This window comes from Pteropus medius, unplaced genomic scaffold (genome assembly GCF_902729225.1).
Source record: "Pteropus medius unplaced genomic scaffold, Ma_sr-lr_union100, whole genome shotgun sequence".
NCBI classification, from domain to species: Eukaryota; Metazoa; Chordata; class Mammalia; order Chiroptera; family Pteropodidae; genus Pteropus; species Pteropus medius.
The window spans coordinates 6,778,173-6,804,870 of NW_024351729.1; the positions used below are offsets into that span (position 1 = coordinate 6,778,173).

Sequence of the window (26,698 nt, forward strand, 5' to 3'; positions counted from 1 at the left end):
TCAACGGATACCAATCTTCTGGGTCTCAGCTCAAAAAAAAAATCTCCATTTTTGATGCCCTAGGAAGAAGCAAGTCAACAATTGCTCCTTATAGTTTACAATGCTTTATTACTCTCTCATGTCACTCATCACATTCCTTTTTTCCTCTTGATTATCTGAGTGTATTATCTCCTTACCATATTGTAAATTCTTTGAGGGCAGAGATCACATCTCATCTTGGAGTACTCCCTCAGTACCAACAGAGAGCACTAGGTAGTCCTTGGTAAGTTTGCTGAATAAAGGGATCACCTTTAGGGCCAGGTCAATGTCACATCACTAAAGCCACTGTCTTGGGTTTACTGTTGGAAGGCATTTGAGAAACTCCTGGGAGGGCCATGCCAGGGTAAGGAACAGACCTGAGATCATGAGATTAGGCTTTTCTTTTTATTCTCAGCAGTTCTGTTTTATCAGGTCGACATTTATCTCAGCATTAGAATCTGGGCCGAGTCAACATCCCTGAGCCTCAGTATTTGCTCTGGAACATTCAGTGAGCTACCAAGGACACATGGCTAGAACCTCAGTGCCTTCCAGTTGGTACCACCACTCTTGTAGAAACAACACAGCTAAGCTTCTGTAGCACCCCAATACAGGATGAGGCTATGCGAGTCAAGGTCCTCAGAGTTACGAATCGTTAAAATGTGACATATTCACAACAATTGATTTTGCTCAAACAGAGGCTTATTGCGAAGGTATTTAACTCTGAGAAAGAGACTAAGAGTGTCATACCTGGATGTTAACATCTGCCCCGTTGTTTACTAACAGCTCAAGACACAAAGCACCATGTGTGGAGGCAGCAGCAAAATGCAAAGGGGTGAAACCACTGTTGTTGGGCTGGTTCACATTAGCACCGTAGTCAGTCAGCTCATTAACTACAGCATCCTGCCCGTTGTAACAGGCCAGGTGAAGTGCTGTGTTTCCATAGACGTTGATTTCATCGATCTGTGAATGAGTCCAAAAGGGAATGATTAAACTCGCTGGAGCCAATTTAGCCCGTTTTCCGCAAAAAGCCTAATGGCTTCCCCAAAGAAAGGAAACATCCATCCATCTGTCAATGTAATTATTCAGAGTTTACTCTTGTGCCAGTGTAATCATCCTGGAAATGCTTGTCACTGGAGGTGAAGATCAGCAAAAAGTGAATGTGGCAAAAAGTGAACAAGGAAAGAAGTTTCAACTTGTGGTGAGAGATTTTGGGGCTAGGGAAGGGATAACAAGTGGAAGGCAAAGCTGTCTGGCAATGCCAGAGGAGAATTGAGTCAGGGAAGGAGAAAAGAGCCTGAAACTCCTGAAACAGCCGAACTCAGCCGTGAACATGAAGAGAAAGGGCGGGAGTTACGCAGAGGGGTGCTATGGAGCCTACACTCAGAAGTTGGGCTCGGAAGCCACTCTGGGTTTGGCTCTGCGGTCTGAAACCTCACAAGGCCTCGTTCTATAGCAGGGCCGTGGAGTTCTCCTGGTATTTAGCCCATGGCTCTCTCTTGCTTTCCCAGATCTGCCCCAACTGCTGGGTTTCACCATCATGATCTCAGAATTGCAACTTGGTTTCCTTTCCTCCAGGGACAGTATGTTCCAGAACCTCACCACTGCTCCTGTTCTGCTACCTGAAGGAGAATGGGGTTGGGCTGACATCCCCAGCTCAGCATTGGACTCTTCTGCTCTTCATCCCTGCCATTCATTCATTCATTCATTCATTCTCTTCTGCTTATAAGCCATAATTTAGAAAGCTAAATTCTGTAGGTGGGATGAGGAATTTTAGCCAGTCTTTAAAAAAATGACTGGTTAATATGGATTACATATAATACATATGTTTAACTATTTCTCTATTTATGTTGATATAGAAAGGTAGTCTGTTTCCGGTTTTTCACTACTTAGTAGATACCCTCTTCACCCTTCATTAGTTGCCCATGTAAACTCAAAAACACAGAACGATAGAAATGAGGGTTTTCCCCCTGATGAATTAAAATGCAAACAAGATTTAATTTCCAAACAAGGAAAACCCACAAATACACAAGATTTCATTTCAGAACAACAGAAAGCCCACAAATACACTGTGGGGTGATGCATTACTCATAGCTTACCTCTACTCCCAGATTCAGGAGATGTTTGACAACATTGATCTGTCCATTGGAGGCTGCAGCATGCAGTGGGGTGTAACCCTTCTTATCCTTACATGTCACTTCTGCACCATGGTTAATGAGCAAGGCCACAACGTCCAGATGGCCTTTACAAAGCAAGCAGCAGAAAACATCGTTAACCTTTGTAGGACAATTTGATGATTCAGTCTACCTAAATTATCACTATTAGCTTTTACTGCCACAAGCATTTTGCTGAGCTATTTATAAAAAGCTGGTTCATGACAAATACTCAACAAATATTTAGTAAGTACCTACTACATATCAGACTTTATGTAAATGCTGTGGGGAAAAAAGATGATTCATATGTGAGCCTTCACTTCAAAGAGATCTAGTAGAAGTGATGTCTATTCACAAATAAATAATCATAAAGTCCTGCTAATATGTTAGTACCATAGCCTAAAAATAATTTTGCTAAAATGGAAGCAATGTTTTTGAAACCAATTGTCATTCCTCACTGAAAAGCATTACAATGACGATTTGGTTTGGAAAAACTAATGAAAGAAAAAAACAATTAATCAGAATAACTCCACATTACTGTTAAGTCGTATGAAATTGCTGCTGTTCAACTTTTTTTTTTTTTTTTGACCCACAAAAATGGCTATTTCATATGGCTCAACTTAAAAGTATTCTCACAAATTACTGGCTAAACAGAAAATCCTTCTAGTTTCAACTCGTGTTGGCATATTTTCTAGAATATTTTCCTTTGTTCCCTATCTCACAACATATAATATGATAAATGTATTTGACCTTTATTTTGTGACTAAAGATGGTTCAGTGCTTCAGGGTCATTTTTCTAAACATGGAAGATAATTGAAGGGTAGAGATGGGTACTGACTCTTGGGTCTAAAGAGTGTATGTGTGTGTTTGAAAGAGAGAAAGAGCGTGAGAGAGGGAGGTGTGTGTGTGTAAGAGAGAGACAGAAAGTTTGGCCTCGGCTTGTTTTATTCAAATTTGACTCTTTATCCTCAAGACTTGTATATAGAAAAAATTATTTTCAGTTCCTAGTGGTGCTATCTTAAACTTAAGTGTCCCTATCTTTAGTCCTAGTTTTGTCCTTTATTCCCCAAAGATAGTCATCTATATATTTTTTTCTATTTGTATCCTGATGACACACAAATGATGACTACTTCTTTAAAGCAATTCTACACAAATGTTTTAACTACACATCAGCAAAGAACAAACTTGAAACCCCAGATTTTTTGAGTTTCATCTCACACTAGCTTAGTGTGTGCTCTGCCTAAATAATCGATCTGGCAAACTTTCACTGGCTCCAGTCCTATAGGTACCATGTAGACATCCAATCTGCTTCAGTCAACTCAAAAGTCCATGTAACCTTTAAAAAATGATAATGGTTACAAAATCTTCAGATTCTGTTTTTTTAAGCCCAAAGATTTATTCAGACCCATCTATAGCACGTAATTTATTTCATCCCTGCCCCAAACCGATCTCTTTTTCTTCCCACAATTAATGTTATTGTTTTTTTTATGGTGATTAAAGCCCTGCATGCTTGTTTAAAAGGGTTCAGAAAAGGCTAAAAGGTGTTAAAAGAAAATCAAAACCATCCACAATCACCAACCCCTGGAGATATTCAATTAACATTTCCGTATATAATATATCCCAGATTGTTTTTATTGTATAGATTTTTTTAAATGGAGACATATTATTCATACTGTGCTATGATCTGTTTTCACTTAACATATCACAAAACCTTTCTATGTTAATAAATACTAACGACACCATCACTGTAGTTACTGCATAGTGTCCCATTGTGTAGATCTTCCATGATTTACCAACACGATCTCCTGTGGATGGGAGTTCAGGTTGTTTATAACTTGGTGCTCATACTGTCTGCTGTCTGCTTATTTAATTGCAGGATGTTCTCCAATTAGAAACACAAAGGAAGGATCTTCATTTCCCACAGGTCAACATTCAGAGTAAATTCCATAAGGTTTATCATTTGTCAGTGGTATTTGTACCAACAAAAGTGAAAAGTGAAAAATGTAGAAATGTGACTTCTTCCTTTATCTCCCCCACCTGAGCTGGCAGAAGCAAGGACTGCAAGCCTCAGCTTTGTTGGCAGTAGAGAAGCAGGAAAATCCATGGTGACGGTCACCTCAACCTACACAGCAGCCAAGGACTGTTTGTCCTTCCTTCCTTTTTGTTTCTTTCAAAAATATTTATAAATAAAAAGACAAATTGAATTTATGTCCTTGCTTTGCTAGCCAGTCCTCTTTCCTTTTAAACACCTTATCTTGCTGCCATAACAAATTAAAATAACACAACTTATGCAGCTTCCCAGTCCAGATTGAAACACATTCAATGAGGTCCAGGCCATGATTCCTTCCTTCCTCTTCTTTGTAGGAGAAATAAATCTCTGACAGAGCAACTGCCCAACTACAGTGTTCTATGCATGCCAGTAAAATGGACCAAATCTTAATTCAATTGAATCCCACATTGACTGAAGAGAAGTCAGACTTGCCCAAGAGAAAACCTATATGGTCAAAGAGAGACCCACAGCTTCTTTAATCAAGGTTATCTACACTTTGCTTTCTACTCCTGGAATCCTTACCCATATATGCTGCCCAGTGCAGAGCACGCCGGTCCTTCTTATCAAATGCATTGATGTTTGCCCCTTTGGCCAAGAGTAAATTAACCATCTGAAAGATAACCAACAATGAAATCAAGTGTACACTCTGTAATGGTGAGGGCTCCTTACCACCTGCAGGTGAGGGGCCAAATTAACATCAAATCTAAAGGCAAGTCAGAGGTCTGGAGTTTAAACAAAGTAGGAAGATGACATCACAGCCAACCCTGTGGCACGTGTACCAGAGAAAAAAGACTGCAGTGACAGCTTTTTCAATTCACTATGGCTCTAAATTTAAAAATGGATATAGTTGCTTAAGGCTCAGTGTTACAAATATTATCAACACATTCTTTAAAAGTCTCAGCAATAGAGGGTCTGTAGGGAGAGTTCCTGTTCCCGATGATGACACCCACCTCCACATGGCCATTCAGAGCGGCATGGTGCAAGGCTGTACGCCCGCCTCGGTCGGAAACGTTGACGCTGCTCAGCAGGGGAATGATCACTTCTGCGCACTTAACAGCCTTATTGGCTGCTGCCACGTGGAGGGGGGTCTGCCAGTTCTTGTCCCTTGCATTGACATCAGCCGAGTGCTTAATCAATACTTGCACTGCTTCCTACAACAAAAGCAGAGTTTGCAGGGGTCACTGACAAATGCTCAATCAATACTTATTGGGTGTAACATGTTTCACCAGACCCTGGAACTATGAAGAGGGAAGGCTTTCTGCCCTTACAGGCTGGCTCAAGATGGATAGTCATTTTTCTGCGACAAGCAAGGCAATACGTGATAAAGATCAAAAGAGTGGCACAGATTAAAACAGATTCACTTTACCTTTCTTTGTTAGGTCATGAGCTCTGCTCACCTCCAAAACCAAATAAACCTTCTCATACGGAGGGTCCTCAAAAAACTAAGAATTGATTTACCATATAATCCAGCAATCCCTCTACTGGGTATTTACCCCCACAGACTTGAAAACCCATATCCATAAAGATATTCGCACACTGATGTTCATAGCATTATTCACAGTGGCTAGGACATGGAAGCAAACGAAGTGTCCTACGATAGGTGATTGGCTAAAGAAGCTGTGGTACATATATACAATGCAATATTACTCAGCCATAAGATGAGATGAAATACTGCCATTTGTGACAACATGGATGGACCTAGAGATAATCATGCTAAGCAAAATAAGCCAGACAGAAAAAGTTGAAAATCACATGTGTCACTTATATGTGGGATATAAACCTAAAAGCAACAAATGAACAGGACAAACAAACAGAAACTCATGGACATGGACTGTAGACTAGTGGTTACCAGAGGGTGGGGGAGAAGCAGAGAAGTAGACAGGGTAAAGGGAGTCAAATATAGGAGGGGAGGGGTGGGTGAAGTGGGTAAAGGGGATTAAATATACGGTAGCTGAAGGAAACTGGACTTTGGGCGGTAAACACACAATAGAATATAGAAATGTCAAATTAGATTGTACACCTGAAAATTATATAATTGTATTAACCAATGTTACCCCAATAAACTTAATTAAAAGAAAAAGATAATGATCAGATGAAAAAAATAAAAACAAATAAACCTTCTCAGCATAAGGTTTCCTTATAAGATATCAGGTATTTGGGGCTAAATGAGAGAACTTGTGAAATATCCATCTACCAAAAAAAGGTTCCCAAAGGTCATCTAAGGTTAAAAGTGTTTGTCAATAAGTCTCCCTCTTCCAAAAAGAAAAGCCTCAAAGCTCTTCAGACGTTCTTGGATCAATTTGTAAATCTTTGGTTCTCTCAGCCAACATCTTAACTTTCACTGTGTGATCAATAAGCAGTCAAGGGAAGAGGATGTATGTTACTATCTCAACTTGAGGCTGCAAAATTGCTTCATCTTTTCTCCACATTTTCCAAGTTGTAATGGGGGTAATTTCCTTTCTACTGTTGAGTTCCTTCAGCTTTACTGGGCCTCCCACTTTTATTTTTTCCTCTATTGACCTAATCATCTTGTTAGCCTCTTCAATTATAACTCTCAACCTTGGCTGCGCAATGGAATCTTCTGGGGAGCCCTTAAAAGTACAGATGCCTGGTCCCACTCCAGAAATTTTAACTGGCCTCAGAATTTCTATAAAGCTCCCTGGGGACTTGGTTTTGCAGCCAGGATTGAGGACACTCTTCTGTTCAGTCAAGTGAATGATATAGCTTTCTCTAGAGAAAGGATGGCTGTCAGTTATTTCTCTTTATTTCTAGAGACTTCCCTGAAAGAAGTTGGGGGGCAGGATGGGGGGAACTTTTATGGACATCTTGTCAATATGGCATCGATGAATCATTGAAAGGCATCAGCACCACACTCTTGCACCCTTCATGGACCAATAACTCACTTTTGTCCACTTTAATCCCCACAGGCTTGGATTTTCCAATCCACTTTATTATGCAGGTATATAAAAGTGCTCCCAGATGGTAGATGATTTGAACTCTCAAAATTAACACTTTTACCAGAGATAAAAATGATACAATCAAAAGAATGTTCCACGAATCAGTGGTAGCAATTTATTGAGAGGAATGACTAATTTGGATGGCAGAATGAGAGCAAGAAGAAATTAACTTTGCAAATTAGAGAATACGGTTTAAAGAGTGTGACTTCATTTAGATGCTATACAGGGCAATAATCTGATGAGAGCCCAAGCAAACAATGTGTTAAAGGTCATCAAAAAGGAAATAAAAAGATATATGTCACCCATCCTCAGCAAAACCGACAAGAAAGTAATAATTACTAAATATTCCTCGAGCCCATTTTAGAGCAAAACATGTGTGCTTGTATTGTTAATGCACCTACTGTGCAAAACACTGCCGGAACCACAGAGGGCTAAGGAATGGACGCAACATTACCTAAGCTCTGTCCTGAAAGCTAGCTGGGAGAACACAAAATAAACCATAGAAAAGCTAAATCGCAATACGAGCATAAGATTAAACAAGAAACCCATATTTTTATCAACTTTGGTCTCATCAGTGTCGAGGTTTATGTAGGTGCACAGACAATACATTGTGATGTGGGAAGAAAATATCGGAACCTCCGTTTATATTTATTTTCTTTAAAAAGGAAAGCATCTTAGATGGTCTTTAACTTCTGGGTTGGCGCTGTGCCCTCAGCCAGCTCCACCGAGGATCTTGCCTCAGTATTCAAAATGCCCTCAGGGAAGACAGGGCCTTCCACAGTGCTGAGGGGGTGGGGCTTGCCTCCTCCATTCATTCTCTGTGAGTGCACTGAAAGAGACAATGATGGGCCTACCAAGGCAATTTACAGATTGTAATTTGTACACTTAAACTAAAAGCACCCTAAAATGAGCAAGATTTATGCAAGAAACTCACATAAATAACGTGGAAGTCACAGAGCTGATACTTCTACTCCTAGCAAAAGCTTTCTATCACCTATACTACAAGGTAAAAAGTAATGACAAATTTAATCAGATCTGACAAGAGCTTGGCCAAAAAAGAAAGAACATCATCAGAAGTTTATTACTACCTTGGTTATTAAAGGCTATGATAAATGAAAAGTCTCACCCTAAGTATATCGTGCCTTGAAATATTAGTTAATTACAGTGTTCCTATATATAATTTATAAATAAACGAGCTGCATATTTTGAAGATGCATGCTGAAAAAGTTGTGCAGATATATGGCCAAAAAGGTTGGAGATCACCAACTCAAAGCAGTAATGTAAAAAATGGTATAGTATCTTTTTCATACATTCATAGCAAAATGGCAATACATACTGTCACTTTAATACCACATTGTCTTGTGTATTATTTTATAGTACAGATTCCTGCTTTGCATTAAATAATATGTAAATTCAGGATAGACTAATAAAACAAAAAATATACAGGAAAATTTCACAAATTTATACTATTGGGAGATAAGACCAATGAAATCATTAGAAATTCATTTTTTAAAGGTAACAAAATGTGATTACCTTTAGAGTACTCAGACTGGGTGAATGAGATATTACTTTAGAGAGGCCCTACTTTTAAATGAACATTTAGAAATGATTTGCATTTCACACAAAGCAACAGGTTAAGCAAAGAAAAAATATATTTACATGCCAGTTATAGCTCTATATGAATAAGCACTTTTAGAGTTTGTAGGGTGAAAAAACCTGTATTCTTAAATAGGCAGTACGTCTAAAAAGATTTTAATTGCAGATAATTTTGGTCTGTTTTGTAAATAAAATTTTATTGGAACACAACCTCATTCATTTACACATTATCTATGGCTGCTTCCCAATTACAATGGCAGAGTTGAGTATTTGTGACAGAGAACATATGCAGCTATCAAAGCTTAAAACATTTACTATCGGACCCTTTGTGGAGAAAGTTTGCAGACCCCCTCATCTAGCTCCTTGTTTAAATTACCACAAACTGCAAATTATCAAATCTGGTTAAAATAAAATTTTGTTATTTACCAGCATGAAAAAATACTGTTTTAAGTCCAAATAGTTATCTAAGGAGGGCGGGTCCTATTAAAAGAATCAGAAGCCTCTGTGTTTGGCTCTTGCTATGCAGTGGTGGGTCTGTAGTGAAAATAGGAAAGGGATGTACAGAGCTGCATTGCTCTGTATAGTGAGAAGATTTGGAGCTTGGAAGGAAGGAAAGGCGAAGGCAGAGAAAGAGGAGAGAGTACATGGGCGCTACACTCCAGAGCAGAGGTGTATATGAGAACAGAGTCAGCAGACCAAGAGGGAAGAGGGGAAAGCTGACACATAAACCAAATGAATGCCGTGGGAGTAGGCTTTTGGAGCCAGACAACCAAAAATTTAAATCTCCAGGAATTCTTTGGAATTGTTGGGAATATTGGACTTTGCACAAGATGTAGCATGTGGTTTCTAGCTCATGATATCTGTTTAGAAGGCAAGGTGCCCCTGACCAACATCTGTGTTATACCTAAAAAATTAGAAAGGGAAAAGGTTCAAGTTCATTGGTCAGATGGAGAAAAATCAAAGTGGATAGGGTTTCTAATAAATCTCATTTCGTGTGGACTTCAGGAAATTCCCATGTGAGTGCCAACTTTACCACATTTGTCTTTCATACCAACACTCACATTTACAGCTCAAGGATGCCTGGGATAACCATAACTGTAATGTCTCTGCTTTTATAAAATGTTCTAACTTCACCATTCTTCATTTTTATTTCTATATTTGCATATATAAGGAGTCGCCTAGTTTTTCTCTTACTTGACATGAAGGACTGTATTAAGAAATGCTTAGCATACAAAGGAGGAGTTTTTATATCATGTGTAAGAATTAACTTTTTAAAATGAAAATACAAGTAATCTAAAACGATTACAAAATTAAATTCATGGACACATAGGATATTAGAAGTGGTCTGACCCCTTCATTCGATAGGCAGCTTCACTCGAAGGGCAAGATGACTGAAGTCTAGGGCAATGATCTGTCAGCTCACGAATTTTCTACTAGGCCAGAGCTAACTCAGTGGGCCGTATTAGCTAATCATCCTGACATAAATACTTTTAAATGTTAATTCTCCTTAGTTATTCACATATTTAAACTTTGAAGTGTAGGCCTGCCGATCTGGTTTAAGACAGTAGAAATTTAATATAATATGTTGGCAAAAACGAAGCTTTGATTTAAAAAGACGATAACTTTCTTTTTTAGAACTGCCTTTTTCAAAAATTTTCATCTTGGAAGTACTTTAACTTGGTTTTAAGAGAGAGTAATTTTATGGCTATTGAGGGAATGAACAATTTTTGTAATCAGAAGAAGTCTCTCTTTTCCTGTATCACATTGGCTCCGAAGTTGACAGGAGTCTGCTCTGACAGAAATTTACAAGGTAACAAAGAAACCAGTATGGGGCCAGAGAAGTTGAACACTTTCTGAGTCAAGAAAAGTTACCTAAACAGTACTTCTCAAGCAACCTGTGATAAAGGACCAGCTTTAAATAAATTATTATCGTTCCGAATCCATCGTGAGCCAATACTCTTGTAAAATACAATAAAAAGTAATTAGTAGAATAAAATGAAAAAAGATAAAGAAACACAAATTACAAACTCTATTTTATTATTAAATTTAGGAGCCATTAAACTACTCTATCAAATTGCTCTAAAAGTTTCTGAATGCTTGCTCTTATGGCAAGTAAGAAAAAAGCCTACGGGGCCTGGACCGGTCCTCATGCCACACTGTGAGTAGTGTTCCTTCAAAGGCTTTATTTCTTTTTTGATTAAATTAAAAAAGCATGTGTGAGGATTTCAGCATTTCTTCTGAATAGAGGTATCAGCCAGTTAACATTCAGTGTTACCACTATAGGTCTTGTTGGATTACACTCTATAGGTCTTGTTGGATTATACACCTACACTATAGGTCTTGTTGGATTACACTTATATGGAACAGTAAACTGTTCCATATAAGACACAGAAAAAAACAGACAGGGAAGAATTGTCATGGGATGTCAAGGAATTGAAGATAGCATTTGCAGTCACTTTATTTCTACTTTTTATGACTTTCTCTTTTTACAAAGGCCACTCCAATCCTGTAATAAGAAGTGGAAACTTCATACACTGTGGCACATGGAAGAGATGAGAATAGGAAGCATGTGTCCTAAAAACTGTCACCCCTAATTTTGTTTTTGTACTCTCAACTGTGCATTACATTTAAGTGGTCATAAATTACTCATGGAAAAGTAATTGTTTATGACTACAGAGTCCTTGCAGGCATAAGCAATGTCAAATTTTATAAACCATGAGTTGCTTTAGACCAGGGTCTGAGTCTTATACAATTTTCTGTGCTCTCTACAAAGCCTGGCAGATGCCTTGTACATAATGTATATTCAATAAATTTGGGTAGAATAAATATATTAGTATAATCATTAGCAAACTCTCTAAGTAATAATATGCAAGCATTAACAAGGCAGTTACCATGGGCTGACGTCCCTGAGGCTACACTCAAATCCTGTAGGCATTTCCTCTATTACCGAAATCATTGAGGCTTTTGTCCTCTATTGCTTATAGCAATTTCATATTCTGTAAGAATTGTGTAAAATGGTACCCAACTAATTTGTTCAATTAATCAGATTATTCCTCTAAAAGTGCCCATTATTAAACTAAACTCACCCTTAATTATTATAATTACTATTAGAGTACAATTACCTAAGAACTAGTAGTACAAAGGGGGTTCACTAAGATTTTGGGATATGGAAGAATTTAAAGGAAACTATGCAAGAAGCTCTGGCTTTGAACAGTGGGAAAGCCAGAAACTAAAGTGTTCTCAACCTTCAATCTCAAGTCTCAAAGCAGGGAATGTAGACTACATGCATCAGAATCTTCGTTTCAAAATGCAGACTTCTGGGCCCAATAACAGGCTTCATCAGAGTCACTGAGGGTGAGGTTCTAGAACAGGTACTTTTAATAAGCACCCAGATGACTTAAATACTCACTAAATCTGAGTAGCACTCACCTACATTCTAACTAGCAAGTTATAAAATGCTTACTTTCTTCTCATTCCAGAGAATAATCTATGTTCTCTATGTGCTCATCTATTTATAACCATAATGATAATTTAAGGAAAGCAAAAACGTTCTAGTCTTCTATATAATGTTTCCAATTCTCCTGTCTTCTAGAATTTAGCCTACAAAAATGACAATTTTTTTTTTAGAGGAATGGGGAAAACATGAGTTTTTAAAATTTAAGATAAAAATAGAATACTTATACTGCTCAGCTCTGGGCAACATCTTTATTCCCATTGAAACTTTTGTCTGCAAAGACAGAGAATGGACCCATTTTATTGGTTGGAACGGTATCCATGAGGGAGCTCATGGGACTGGAAGGAAGCAGTAGAGCACAGTGGCTAAGAGAGCAGCTTCCCTAGTTACGCTCGCCTTCATTTATTTGCTGTAGTATCTTAGTCTCATTACTTAACTTCTCTGAAATTATGTTTCCTACATTATGATTAATAACTACAAATCTCAAAGACTGGCTCAGAGGTTAAAACTGAATAATGCACAAAAAGTGCTTGGCATACCGCCTAGCACACAGAATGTGTTAAAAAAAATGTTCATCGTGACAATATAGATTTGGATACAACATCTTCAGTTCTACCCCAAATCCAGAATACAACCATTTTTAACCTTCCTAATGAAAAGATAGCTTCTAGACCAGGGAAGAGAAAAGCCCAGCAATCCTCCTTTGGTGTTACTGTTAGTTCATTATAGAAGAAAAGGCATCTGTGAAAGGCCAGCTGCATTTAGCCTGCGCAGGCCACAGTAAGCTGTGTGCCTGGTTTTCTGCCCTAAACACTGTCCTAGAAGCCTCACTTTGTATTCCTTTGAGGCCTCTAGAGTACACAAAACAGTGCTTTCCACCAACCGGGCTTCAATAAACATGTGTTAAACAGTCCAGGTTTGTATGCATTTAATTCCTTTCCCCTGCCGCTGCTCTTTTTAAGAAAAAGGAAAAAAAAAAAAAGCAACAAGAGTAAGCTCTTCAGAGAAAACAATACAAAATAATTCATAGTGACATTTCAGAAAATTCTTCCTGGCAGCCCCAAATCTTGCTCATCTATGTTATCTATAATTGCAAAATACGTTTCTCTAATATTCTGGTAAGAGACTATCTTCTTTTCTGCACAGCCATGGAAGTAGTTAGAGAAAGAGCATGATGTGAAGCCCTTAGAGAATCAATAGGAAATAATGCTGTTTGGCTCCAACTATCTGTTTGGCTGTTTCTTTCCCAGGAATCCCAGTTGAGATTCCAGTCTTTAATGAAACACTCAAAAAATAATTGTTTACTGAGCAGGCCAGATGCTAGAAATACAATGAAAAACAGTAGATGTAGTACTCATTTCAAGGAACTTACTATCTAGATCTTTTTCATTAAAATAGAATAACTATATCAGTAGTAGTTTTATATTGTGTCAAGTTAGCCAAGTCGAACTACATTTCCCAGAACTCCTTCCCTATATTGTTCCATACATGAAACCACTGACTGGTGTGTTGGCTGCCAGGTAATGTTATAGCTTAAACATGATGTCACTGACCAGCTGGATCACCATGTTGGCGCAGGGGAGAACTGGGTTGATGCTTCTTCAGATCCTGCCATATCTCCTTCAGTTTCTCCCATTTTGGGGCCAGGTGTGTGTGAGCTCAGAGGTGAGGCACACAGCTCCTTCTGCAAATCACCCATGCCCATGATGTTGAGGCAGTTTTAGAGACAGATAGGGGTTCCAATTTGTCCTCGTTCTCCCCCATTTCACATCCAGCTTTTCTTATCAAATGCAGGCCCTGCTGGCCTGCAGTGATTTTGGGACCACACGGAAACTGAGGTGACAGCCTGATGTAAACTTCTTCAGCAGCTCGCACAATTATGTAAGATCTAATTCCTATAATAAATATCTTATTTTACATCTCTCGTGGTGGTTCCGCTTCCCTGATTGAATATTGAACCCTGAGAGATCAATTTACCTACATTTCAGAAGCAAAGGGGCTTTGAAGACAGTTTTTAAGCCTTTCAATGAAAAAATGGTTGGTTAATACATATTCATGTAAGTAATCTCAGTGCTTACCAATCCAGGCAACAGACAGATGTGCCAGCTCTCCTGCTGAACACACATATCCCCTTTAGCAAATGCTAACAGCCAAATTCCAAAATCCCGGTCCAAATTTTCTCTGTTCTTTCTCTTCCAAGCTGGCTTCCCTTTCCCAGCTATTATTTAGGGGAGGCACAGAGAAACAGTAATGGCAACAGGATAGAATTCAAAAACTTTCATATGTGATATCTGAATTAAGGACTTCAACAGCAGAGCGAAGTGCTTTGGTCTTAAGAAGTCCTCGGTGAGTTCTAACAATGGTTATAGACACTCCAATTTTCATAAGAAACTTTTCAACTTGCTGTGACAGATGTTAATATGAAGACATCCTCTTTCGCGAGCTTATAGATGATCCTGATTATTTCGGACTCAGGGCCTGTTTGTGTTTTAATTCCTGGCAAGAGACATCTGCAAGGGATTTTTTTTACTCCAGCAAACCTGCAGAGGGAGCTGATTCCTTAGAAAAGCAACAAATGCCTTTCTCAGATATAAAGGTTGATCCATCAGTGGGTGGATTGAATCCAAACACATTAAAGATATGTAAAGAAGGTAGGCTGATGGTTGACGGAAAATAGACGTTTTGATGATTGAAGCCTTTGCAGCCAGTTGAGTTAACAAAGGTGGCAATCACTTGGGAAAAGTCACATAGTATTGAAATCATCTGTTTTTGTGTCTTTCTGTCCCACTAGATTACATGCTTCCTAAGGCCAGGGGCCATGTGTCTTATTTTTTGTTATAGCTCCATCAGCAAGCACAGTGCCTGGCATATAGGAAGTGCTTAGTGAATGGTTTTGTTTTTTTTTTCTGAACTAAAAAGATCTGGTTTTGATAAAAGAGGAAATAAACCCATATTCTTCAAAAGATGCTTAATTTTTAACTTTTTTAAATTTACCAAAGATTAAATGGTCATAAAAGACCAGGAAAAACTCCTCTGTAAAGGAGCTGGTTTCATGAAGCTGGTTGTATGAACTCGAACAGTCCACTGCACCTGCTTTCCCAGGTAACACAGAAAGGAAATGTGGGACCATAAGAAGATTCTGAATTCCTCAGGATCTGAGGTAGGCAATTCAGAATCACATGCCTCCCTCATTCCATGTGGAAATGAGGGAAAAAGAATTCTATTTGGAAAAAGAATATGATCAATCTCTTATAAAAACTACCCAAATCACACAGCACAACAAGGAAGATTATGAGCACTAAGCTGTCACCTACCAAGTACACTGTGAAATTTCCAGGTAGTTGCCAAAGACGTAAGGCTAACACCGATGACAGCCATCAACACCTGCAACATCGGTGTATGCATTCTCAGCAACACCTCTTACTCCTAGGTGTACCTGGAGAACATCACCTTCTCCAGTAGCAGAGAAGCAGCTTCATTTAGTAAAATCAGCTACAAAGACTAGTAACCCGATACTGAGTACCTCTGAGGTTGGCCCAAGTTTCCAGGCTCACATTCTCCAGGGTTCCCTGCCACCCCTCCCATCCTGTCTGTTTATAAGCTCTAGACCTGTATAAATAATAGGGATTGATTAGCCATCTTCACCCAAATTTCCAGGATTCAAAATAAATTCTTTCTCAAGCACCTACAATGTATCAGCTTGGGATACATCAGGGAACATATCACAGATCCCTGCTCTCACGGAGCTTACATTCCAGTGGCGTGTTTGTCATCCATGGCATGTTCAAACAGAACTGATTAGCATCCTGGCACCCTGCTCCTCTGCCTCTGCCGTCTCAGTTAACTGCATCACCATTCACCCACTGGCTTCTCTTCCACCTCACCTTACAAGGTTCCAAATCCTGTCAGGTCCATACTTATCTCTGCTGTGACCACTCCCCACTGCTCAGAGAGCACCTAGCCCTCTGCCTTTGACCCAGCCTCTACTATCAGACTTACCTTCCACTACACCCCATGTTCCAGCTACATCCAACTGAATCCACCATTCACTCACTTCCATGCCTCTTGTCCTCTAGAACGTTTATCCTTCTGCCTCAGCCCTCCTTCCTTCACCTGGTCTGGTAAGTCTCTACTCATTCTCTAAGAACTGGCTGAACTGAAATCTCTTCTTGGAAGATTTCTTCTATACAGCAGTTATTTGCTTCCTCCTTCAATTCAGTTATGATATTACACTGATCTGCTTACCTGTTTGCCTCTCCCTCCGGACTGAGAACTTGCTGAAGTCAAGGATCATGCTGCCCATTTTGGCGACCCTAGTCACTCCCTGCCCACTCCTCCCCACCCCCGCCCCCGCAACATCACACCTGGCATGCAGGAGGTACTCAAATAAATAGCTGTTCAATTTTGAAAGGTAACCCTCTTTCTTTAGAAGTAAAAGCCTTTTGCTCACCAGTGAGAATCCCTAATTCAGCAGAAAGCATTCTTCTCTTTCTAGCAACCAGAGGTGCTAGATTAAATAAGACAATCACTCACTTCACTTCTGGAGGCCACAGCTCGGTGCAGTGGGGTCAGCCACATGTTGTCCTTGGCATTTACACGAGCTCCTGGAACCAAACAGCACAGGTTAGAGGCATGAGGCAGTCAGGGAAAGTTCTGCTGACGTTATGTCAAATGCTATATATCTTGCACTCTCATTTGCCTGGTACAATCACCACATTTTGTTTTGTTTTTTCTTTGTATCAGTCACGTGCTTTCTAGCAACCAAACAGGAGGAGACATCCAGTATAGTGGAAGGATCAATATCAGGAGCTGACGATGTCACAAGAATTGGGTAAAAACTAGATGAGAAATACAGTGTATCATTGGGTAGGGGATACAGTTGTAAGAAGACTGAGATTCTCCAGGACTACAGAAATGTAGGTTCTGAAGAATGAAGAACTTTTTAGGTGTGTGTGTGTGTGTGTGTGTGTGTGTGTGTGTACACAAGTGACTGAATATAATGTATATTCATGAATGTAAATATATAATCATATATATTATTTAATTTTTAGTCATTAAGTATATTTATGTCACAAGGCACACAATGCCCTTCTCAGCAAACTGTCAGTGATGAGCAATCTTCAAATGATTGTATATTAGGGGCCAGTTTGGTTTCAAACAAATCTTGTAAAGTTGAGTTCTGATGAGATTTCCTCTGGGCTGAGGGGATTAACAGAAATCTGTTTTATCTAGGAATCACAATTATTTCTCTGGGACTAGCCAGATATTTTGTTAGGAAGAAGCCAGCTTCCATGGAGCTTTTAAACAGACACAACATGAAGCCTACGTAGGTTGCTGATGGTGCCCTCACACTATGGGTTGGACAGACAGGCTCGCACGAGCCAGAAGCAGCTCATAGCCAGGGATGGTCCTCATGCTCAACTCTCTGGGAGCCACATCACCATCATGGAGTACAAGCTCTGGATTCAGGGGAAGTAGAATATGTCCTCCTTCTATGACACCCTCACAATTCTCCATAAGTGCAAGCCCACCAACTCTATAACTGAACTGATAAGAATCCTAATATGAGCTTCCTTTTTCGGGAGGTTCAGGGTTTTGATCAGTCTTCTGGTCAGAGATGGAAAGTTTTATAAAAGGGCTACAAAAAAGAAGAAAATGTGCTTTATATCTTTGTAGATGCAACAGGATGAGACTATTTTAGCTTTAAGACAAGGAAGGAAGCTCATGAGGAAGAAGAGTGAGGGATGAATAAAAGAAACTAGAAAGTAAGGCAGAGGAGGGGAAGTTTGGAGGAGGAGCCTCCAGGACAAGGGCTGAGAAAGTGAGTCAAGTAGAAGCAGGGGCTGACTAATCTCTGCGAGGCCAAGGACAGCTGACAGTTAAAAAATAGAAACCTTGAATTAAAAAGAGAGAGAGAAGGAGAGAGGGAGAGAGAGAGAAACAGCAGAAGACTTTTGTGGTTGAAGATGTGTTTGAAATTTAGTTTAAGGTACTGACTAAAAGAAAATTAAAAATGGAACTTACACTTTTTTTCTCTTTAACTATAGAACAAATACCATCAACAATATTAATTATAGAAAACAAGAACATAATAATCCCTAAAACAAAGAGATAGAATATCTCCTCTCCCTCCATTCTGATTTCATTGGTTTGAGATGGGGACAGGCATAAGTATTTTTTAAAAGCTCTCCATTACCCAAGGTTATTGTAATATGCTGTCAAGGTAGAGAGTCACTAATAAATTGTTGCTGACTTTATCAAGCTTAAAATGATTTGCATCCTAATTCTACTAACTCCATCCAGGCAGCTCACCTGAGAGTTCAAGCCCCTTACATCAATAAGGATCAAGTAAAATCAGTTTGAGTGCGCAAAGAAATAAAGGCAGCAGACATCTCCCTCCCCAGCAGCAGGAAGTCCTGGGCTAAATGCTCTGGAGTGAAATGAATGAGGTCTTGGAAGAACCTCATTCAAGTGGGATCCATGGTCAGAAGACCCAGAGTTGAGTTCTGATTTCAGCACCTACTGGCCCAGTGGCCAAGAGCCACTAATCTGTAAAATGAGCTAACAACAACACAATAATACTTCTCTATCTCCTTCACTAGGTGGTTGGGAGAATTAAATGAATTTGAAGGTACTGTATAAATTGCAAAGCACTAAAAAAATATTAGCAGTTCTTATTTCCAAATCCCCTCTAATGTCTCATTTACCTCTTAATCTATTACTCAAGAAAGTTAGAGGCTTTGTCTTTCTATCACATTTTTCTCCCCTAGTTCCAAAGACTGGTTATAATGATATGGAACAGAAATACATATTTTATTATTCGCAGTCTCTGACAGAGTAAATTTTGTGTTGCATATGAATAAACTTAAAAAGCTAATGCAAAAGAAAGGAATCCAGATGGTAAGACACATATGAAAAGATACTTCTCAAAATTCATTGGGACAGGCAAATGAAAGTGACATTAACATACCATTTCACACCCATCAAATTGGTGAAAATTATAGAGTGTGACAATGCCAAGAGTTAGTAAGAATATGGAGCAACAAGAAGACAAATACAGGTGGTTGGAATGTGAATTGGTACAACCCCCTTTGGGAGATAATTTGGTTCTACTTAGTAAAATTGACAATGTGTATGCCCTACCACCCAGCAATTCTACCCTAATCATATACCCTAGAGAAACTCACACATATACAAGAATGTTCTCTGCAGCATGTTTATAACAGCAAGAAATTGAAATCCTAAATGTTAATCAAAAAGAAAATGGATAAATACACTGTGGTATAATTGTACCATGGAATTCTACATTGTCACAGAAATGAACAGTTTGAAGTTCTATATATAAATAAACAGATGTACAAAAACATAATATTGAATGAACAAATGAAGCTGCAGAATAATACCTATGGCATAAAACCAGTTACATAAAGTTTTTAAATTTACAAAAACAATTCTATATGTTGTTTATAGATGCATGGGCATAAAATAAAAAGCAACAAATATGGCTAAAGAAAACAGATACCAGTTCTGGATAGTGGCTGCCTTTAGGGAGAGAAGATGGGAAAAATGATGAATAAGTACACCCAATGGGATGTAAATACGTTTTCAATGTTTTTCCTTAAAAAAAAAAAAAAAATAAAAGATAAAATACAAATATGGAAACATTGATTTCATAAAGCTTGGTGTAGATGGGTATTAATTATATTATTTTTCGCACTTTTCTGTATGTTTGAAAAATTTAATAAAATTTAATAAAACTAATAAAATTTTTTAAGACAGCTAATTAATACACTTTTAAGTTTAACATTTCTTAATAAAAATGAGGAGATTAAGTTCCTTTTATTATACACTATTTTTCCTTGGTTAGTGGCCCTTGATATAAAAATGACACTTTCACCCTGTCCATATAAAGTGGTTCAGCCATACGGTATCTTCCAGGATTTTCCTAAAGCTCACCGCAGGTGAGTAAGAGAATGGTAGCAAGACGCTGTTGGTTGTACAGTCCAATTTGAAATTTTCAAGTTAACAATACATTACTTGCTGGTCTCTTTGTTACTTTTCTCCTCTTGCTCTCCTCTCTCCATAATCACTATAGCTGACCCCAAGGGTATATTTTCCCAGCTGTAGAACAGAGGCAAGGTAAGCACACCCGGGAAAGGCAGGACCACAGAAGTGGCAGAGCTCTAGAATCTTAGAGAATCTGTTGTTGTCTCTCCAAATGCCGTTTTGTTATCACCACATTTTGAATCTAAGCATCTTATCCCAGCAGCTCCCTCCCCACAGCCCACCCGGATACTGACTACGGCATGGTGCATGTGTGTAGCACATGCCCAGACCTGTGTCTACCTGCTCTTGCCACTGCATGTCAGAATCCTATCCTCAATCTCGTCTCTTCTGCCTCTGCCACTTCTCCTCTTTCCCTCTCCTTTCCTCCCCTACCGCATGTGTACAACCTATTTCTGTCTTTGTGTGTTATAGTGCATTTGAATAACTATAGGTGAATATTAAGACTAATCTTCAAGGATGTTTTATGAAAGGTTTGTCATAAAAGTAAAACACTGGAAACAACTATGGTGTTAGACAAAAAATAGTAGGTTAAATAAATTAATGTGTAGCCATGCGATACAGCTGCGATGCTTTATAAGCATGCTTAATAATATGGAGAGATGTTCGTAAACTATTGTTATGTAAAAAAAAGCAAGTACTAGAACATTACATATGAAATGAGCCCATTTTTTGTGCAAACATTGAACAGTATAAAAAGATATACCACAAAAGCCCTGAGATCACTTCCAGGCACACATTAGGCACTATATAATTGCTTGCTAACTATTTATCATAAGAGAGTAAGCGAATAGGGATAGAGACTGGGGGCATCTGCCATTGGCACAGTTCTAAGCCCAGGCCAGACCTAAATTAATACTTACCAATTGAAAGATGTTTTCTGGTTAAAAGAAAGATTCAGTAACATCTCCTTAACTGAACTGGCTTGAACTGGAGCTATGAAAATTTGCCTATCACGATAAGCAGCAACAGACCTATTTTACTTCATATTTTGAACACACAAGTAATACATGAATGAATTCTGCTTTGAAAAAATGTATTGTTACAGGTTTAGGTAAAGTCCTCTTGAGAATCATCCCCAATGCTACACTCTCCCCACTCTCTGAAGAAAAACACTGCTCTGAATTTGGTATGCAAGCTTCCAGCCTCTTTTATGCCTTCACATGCAGACATTTGTACCCATAGAAGCTTAAGAGAAATAAGCTGAGTGGTCAGCACAATAGTCATTTTATATATTTAAAATATTATACAATAATTTTTAAAAATCTTTTGCATTGTTTCATAAGTATGTGTTTACAAATATTGTGTCATATTTTAATAACAATGAATCTCCTTGTCTCACTCAACAATATATATTTCATATTTACCTATGTTGTTATTTAGGGAATGAGTCCATTCTTTTTAATTGCCGAATGAATTCCAACATACAAATGCCACATTTTTAGACATTCTTTCTATTGATGGATATTTCAGTTATTTCCAGTATTTCACTGTTCAAACAATGCTGCTAAGGACCTCCATAAAATGACTCCTTATGCAAATGTGCAAGTATTTGTCTAGGATAGATAATTAGAAATGGACTTTCTGTGTCATAGGTCATTTGCACTTTTAGTTTTAATCGATAGTCTCAACCCTCCAAAGTGTGCTGATTTACCCACAATCAGTGTAGAAGACTGCTTAGTTTCTACACGTCCTCATCAACACTTGATATTATCAGTCATTTAAATTATTATAAATAAGATTAGGAAAAAATGGTATCTCATTTTTGTGCTTTCCTGTTTAATAGTGAGGTTGGGTATCTTCTAATGTGTTTGTTTACTGGCCATTTATAATTCATTCTCTGAGAATTGCTTGATCATATTCTTTGCCTAATTCCCCTATTTTTTCAATTTTAGTATATGTGCTGCTGAAGTGAGCACTCCCTTATTTTTCTATTGTTCGTTCTTATAATTTATACTTAGATATTTGTATTACATTGTTATTACTAGTATTATTTATATGTTCTGAAAACTTTCAGTTTTATGTAGATCCAAATGTGGCTTTTAATATTAAAATTCTTTCAAGGAGAAAAATGATGGTGAGCTTACTGAGTATCACAAAGCAACACACCCTGGCGTGTAATAAACAACACCGGCATTGTTTCAGAGTAGCTTCAGAGTCACTTGAGGAATTGAAAGATAATTAGAAACCTAGGAAGTGACTTCTTTGGTCACTGTTTAAGTTCTCCATCCCTCCCCTCATCCTCCTCCAGAAGATGGAATAGGCAGCTGTCAGGAAAACCTGCTCTCCCTGAACAACAGAATTATTATAACAAAAGCAGAGTTATCTGTACGGGGACTGAGCAGTATTTCATCAGTGTCATCCTCTGCTACTGGCTTCCTCATCCTGTTCCTCTGAACACATCCCAGAGTCTTGTTTACATGTCAGAGGGAGCCATCAGATGGTTTTGGCTCTGAGCTGAATATTTATAACTGATTTTTCTACAGGAAGCTTCATGTTATTTACCTGCCTGTCAGGCGCCATAGTGCACTGAAGGACGCAAGGTCTGCACATCTGATTTAAAGGCAAATGCTTTTTACCCAAGGATGTTTTAAACATTGTTTAAAAATTGCTAGGCTATACTGATTCTTCAGAAACAAAGACCCAACTAAAAGTTGTCAGGCATAAACTCTGATTACAAATTAAGCGTGTCTTTCAACTTATCCTTATTACCCCTTAATATCATTTTCACAGAGATCAGGAGTAACGAGAACTCTAAGCATCTTTTCCAGAGTCGATATTTCTGTTCTCTTAGTCTTGTCATCTAGGAAGATGTAGAACAAAGAAAAAAGGTAGGACTGGAAAAGATGACTGGAAAATCTCCCAGGCCAAAGAAAATAACTGATCCTTAAGGCTGATTTAGCCGAAGTTTGGCTTTTAATTGTAGAAATAAACAAATATGAAGAAAAGATCCTATGAAATATAATACAATGAGATCAGCTTGCTATTAATTTTTTTAAAAAAATACAGACCAAATATTCTTATAGCTCAGGACATTGTCCCTCAAAGCAATGACATCGGAAGAGTGCACGGTAATTCCATGTATGTGGCCACTGCTCAGAACATTTTTCGAACTCCTTTTGGACTTGCCTTTGGAGCCAGTTTACATTCCCACCAGACAATGGCTCATCATTGAATAATCATACCACACTGGGGGCCACAATCAGCACAGCCTGATTTAATCAACCCTCTTTCACCTCTTGGAAAAAACGAAAAACAAAATAATAAATCCAACCTCAAAAGGCAAATATTTGTTATGCATACAAGAATCAAAAGCATGATCTGCCATGGCTCAGGAGGCAATTTGCATTGGGAGGGGAAATCACATTTTGAAAAATCACAGGTAATAATTTTATAGGAGTACCAATTTGTTCGATGGCCTACATTCTAATAAATTGATTATTTTAAATTAATACTGACACATCACAAACACTCCTATGTTAGAGGATAGGTACTTCCACTTTCCTTTGTTCAGCCTGCGACTCTAACCCTCGTGCATCCCAGAGTTTCTCTACAAGGTATTGTCACTGTAGTCATTTTTTGTGTGTGGTCTGCTTCTTATATCTCAACTTTCATCTCTTAACTTATCCACTGATTGGCTCACATTGATCTAATTCATACATCTCTGAGCAAATAAGTTGGCAAACTCTTTTCCCTCTCTCTGCTTTAAGCCTGACTAGGTCAGTTCCCAAACAGAAGCTGGGGCAGCGGGGATGGGGGGTGCGGGGGACGGAACCAGAATCTGGACTGGCAGTTATAAGTAGAGGAAATTTGCAAGGCCTAAATTCTCACGTATGCTGCATTCAGGACTCTCCATCCACCTGGCTAATAGGAGATATTGTCAGTAGGAATTTAGCAGGTTTCGGTTACACTATGCTCTGTAAGTTAATACTACAATAGAGAACACAGCTGTAATGGGCTATTTTGGCAAGGCCAAATTATTTGTCCAACATGGGAATCATTAGCACCTCATTCATTATTAAGCTGGAAAACAGTTTGGTTGGATCCCTAAAGGGTCAGCTGCCAGATGTAAGCTCAGAGATGAAATCATCATGCTTACAATGATATTTCTTTAGAACTATAATATGCAAATTGAAAATTAAAGCCATGTGAATTCCAAGAGTTTGCCTAAGCTTCTACAGTTGAGTAAAATTTCTAAAGAACTTTCCTAATGCTCTCCCTTACCCTAAGCCTTCCTAATTTGATGGAGGGAGGAAGAAAAATTCCATCGCATGTGCTACAGAGGTTAACAGCTCAGTAATTCTAACACTAAAGAGGTATGCAGACCAAGGTATATGGAACTGCTTCCCTTGACTCTACTGAATATGCCATATATAAGAGGGGCTGGTGGGCTTCACATCCATGTGAAGGTGATGTGAAACCAACTTTCTCAATCACCAACTCCCAGATACCTGAGGAAAACAGATAAGTCAACTCTATGCTGCAGAATTAAAACCTTCCCTTTCAGATGTGGAAAAATAAACAAACAAAAGGCAAATTTGGGGGTCTAAGATGAAGTTTTGAATTTGCACATTCATGAACAGAACATTCCTCTGAGACTCTGAGATGTCTTACTACAACATTCGGATGGTGGGTATAGCTAGTTGAGACTACTAGGTGTGATATCATAAAATTCTTTATTTTACATCTCCATTCATTTCTGCCTACAATTTTCCATGGGCCAAATTTCTACTGATGCAACGACTGGCCAGGTGTGTGTTGGCTCTTCGCCATAGCCTGTGCCAGCATTAAACAACACATGATAGTTTGGAACCTAGCCCTGGAATATCTTCAGAACTGTCAGGAGGAAGGCCTGTTCTCGAGAATACAAAATGGCACACAAAATACAACCTAAGTCCCACGTGACTGTCAGGAGCACAGGGCACATGTGTTGTAAGGCAGACTACTTGTTTTCTGGGAAAACCCACCTCAAGAAGGTGAACACAACAAAAATAGGGCAATGTGAATCTGCCTTGTCTATTATAGCACAATTCTTGTTTCTTTTCCACAATGTTCTCCGTATCTAAGTAAATACACGTATCATCTCCTACACCTTTGCATAGCTTACTTTGGAATTCTACTATTTCCCTATACTTCTGCAAACAAAGGCAAAACCTTAGTGTAGGCCTTTGGCATAGTCTGTGGGCAGAGGCATTTCCTCCAGATTTTAATCTTCCCGAACAAAAAGGAAGAAGAAAGCCAGCCAGTCTGCATACAATCCACACTAAGGCACGTGCACAGGCTCAGATTCATTGCAGGGATTTCTCTAGCAAATACTAAAGGGAGAAAGCACATACTGGTTTTGGAAACCTGTTTGGTGAGATGTACCAAGCGTATAGATTTCTGAAAATTAAAGCATTGGCATTTTTAAATCAAATGAAATATTTAAAATACATAGAGAATATTATGAAGACTAATGTACACACAAAGCAGATTTAACATGTGTTTGCCATATTTGCTTCAAATTTTTAAAAAATAAAATAATTTACAGAGTTGTAGTCTCTTTTATACGCTTCCCTGAAAATATCTCTCACTCGACTTGCTTCCTCAGAGGTAATCACTACCCAGAAATTGATGTTTCTTCTTCTATGTTTTTATATTTTTATCACATAGTCACAGTCATATATCCATAAACAAAACAAAGCATTCTTTTGCAGCACAATTTAAATTTGTGTGTGTTCACATAGACTTTAAGAAACCAGTTTTCTTGTTCTATTTTTTTTACCATGGAAAAAATAAAAAAGTATTCAAATATACTGAATCGAGTATATCCAAGTATACTGAATTCATCTACAATCCTGGGCCTGATTGGACAGTCAAGAATCAGACTTTCAAAGCAATATAAAAGTTTTCCTGGAGAAGTCAGTTTTCAATAAGAACAACTTCTTGCATTGTTTGTCATCTACTGATAAAATCACTGATCAAATATATTTCCATGAGCACAAGAAAGAAATTTGTTTTGGTTTAGCGTGGTAGTCAATCCAGTAAGTTAGTCGTTTAAACTTTATCTGCAGTTGACTTTAAGTATAGCTTGTATTTACCTGAAAGAATCAGAATTTCAATGATCTCTGCATCTCCCAGAAACGCAGCCACATGAAGTGGGGTTCGCTTCTCAGAATCCTGAAACAATAGGCAAAGATAAACAAGTCAGTGGTGGTTGCAAGTGCCTTTTGTAGACCTAGTAAGACATGTCACTCACTCTGAGGTTAATGCTTGTGGGAGAGAGTGAAGGCTAAACACCTATTTAAGTGAGTTCTGGCTACACATTTCTCTCGGCATCTCCCACAGTGACATGTACTAAAGATGCCAGTTTCTGTGTCTGTGGGTCATAATGGCCTCCTTTCTCCTTTAATAGAAGGCCAGCTCAGGT

At 38.5% G+C, this 26,698-nt stretch overlaps 1 protein-coding gene across 4 annotated transcripts in view; it reads right to left on the reverse strand.

Annotated features, from left to right (window-relative positions):
* Window positions 1-26,698, reverse strand: part of ANKRD44 (ankyrin repeat domain 44) — a 277,127-nt gene that overhangs the window by 109,057 nt on the left and 141,372 nt on the right. For all 4 annotated transcript variants that reach the window (XM_039844326.1, XM_039844324.1, XM_039844328.1 and 1 more), the window contains exons 3-8: window positions 26,370-26,448; window positions 16,759-16,829; window positions 5,169-5,369; window positions 4,741-4,828; window positions 2,115-2,257; window positions 766-978 (exon numbers count right to left, since the gene is read on the reverse strand). In XM_039844326.1, the coding sequence (XP_039700260.1) occupies window positions 766-978; window positions 2,115-2,257; window positions 4,741-4,828; window positions 5,169-5,369; window positions 16,759-16,829; window positions 26,370-26,448 (795 nt within the window). The remainder of the gene's footprint in view (window positions 1-765; window positions 979-2,114; window positions 2,258-4,740; window positions 4,829-5,168; window positions 5,370-16,758; window positions 16,830-26,369; window positions 26,449-26,698) is intronic.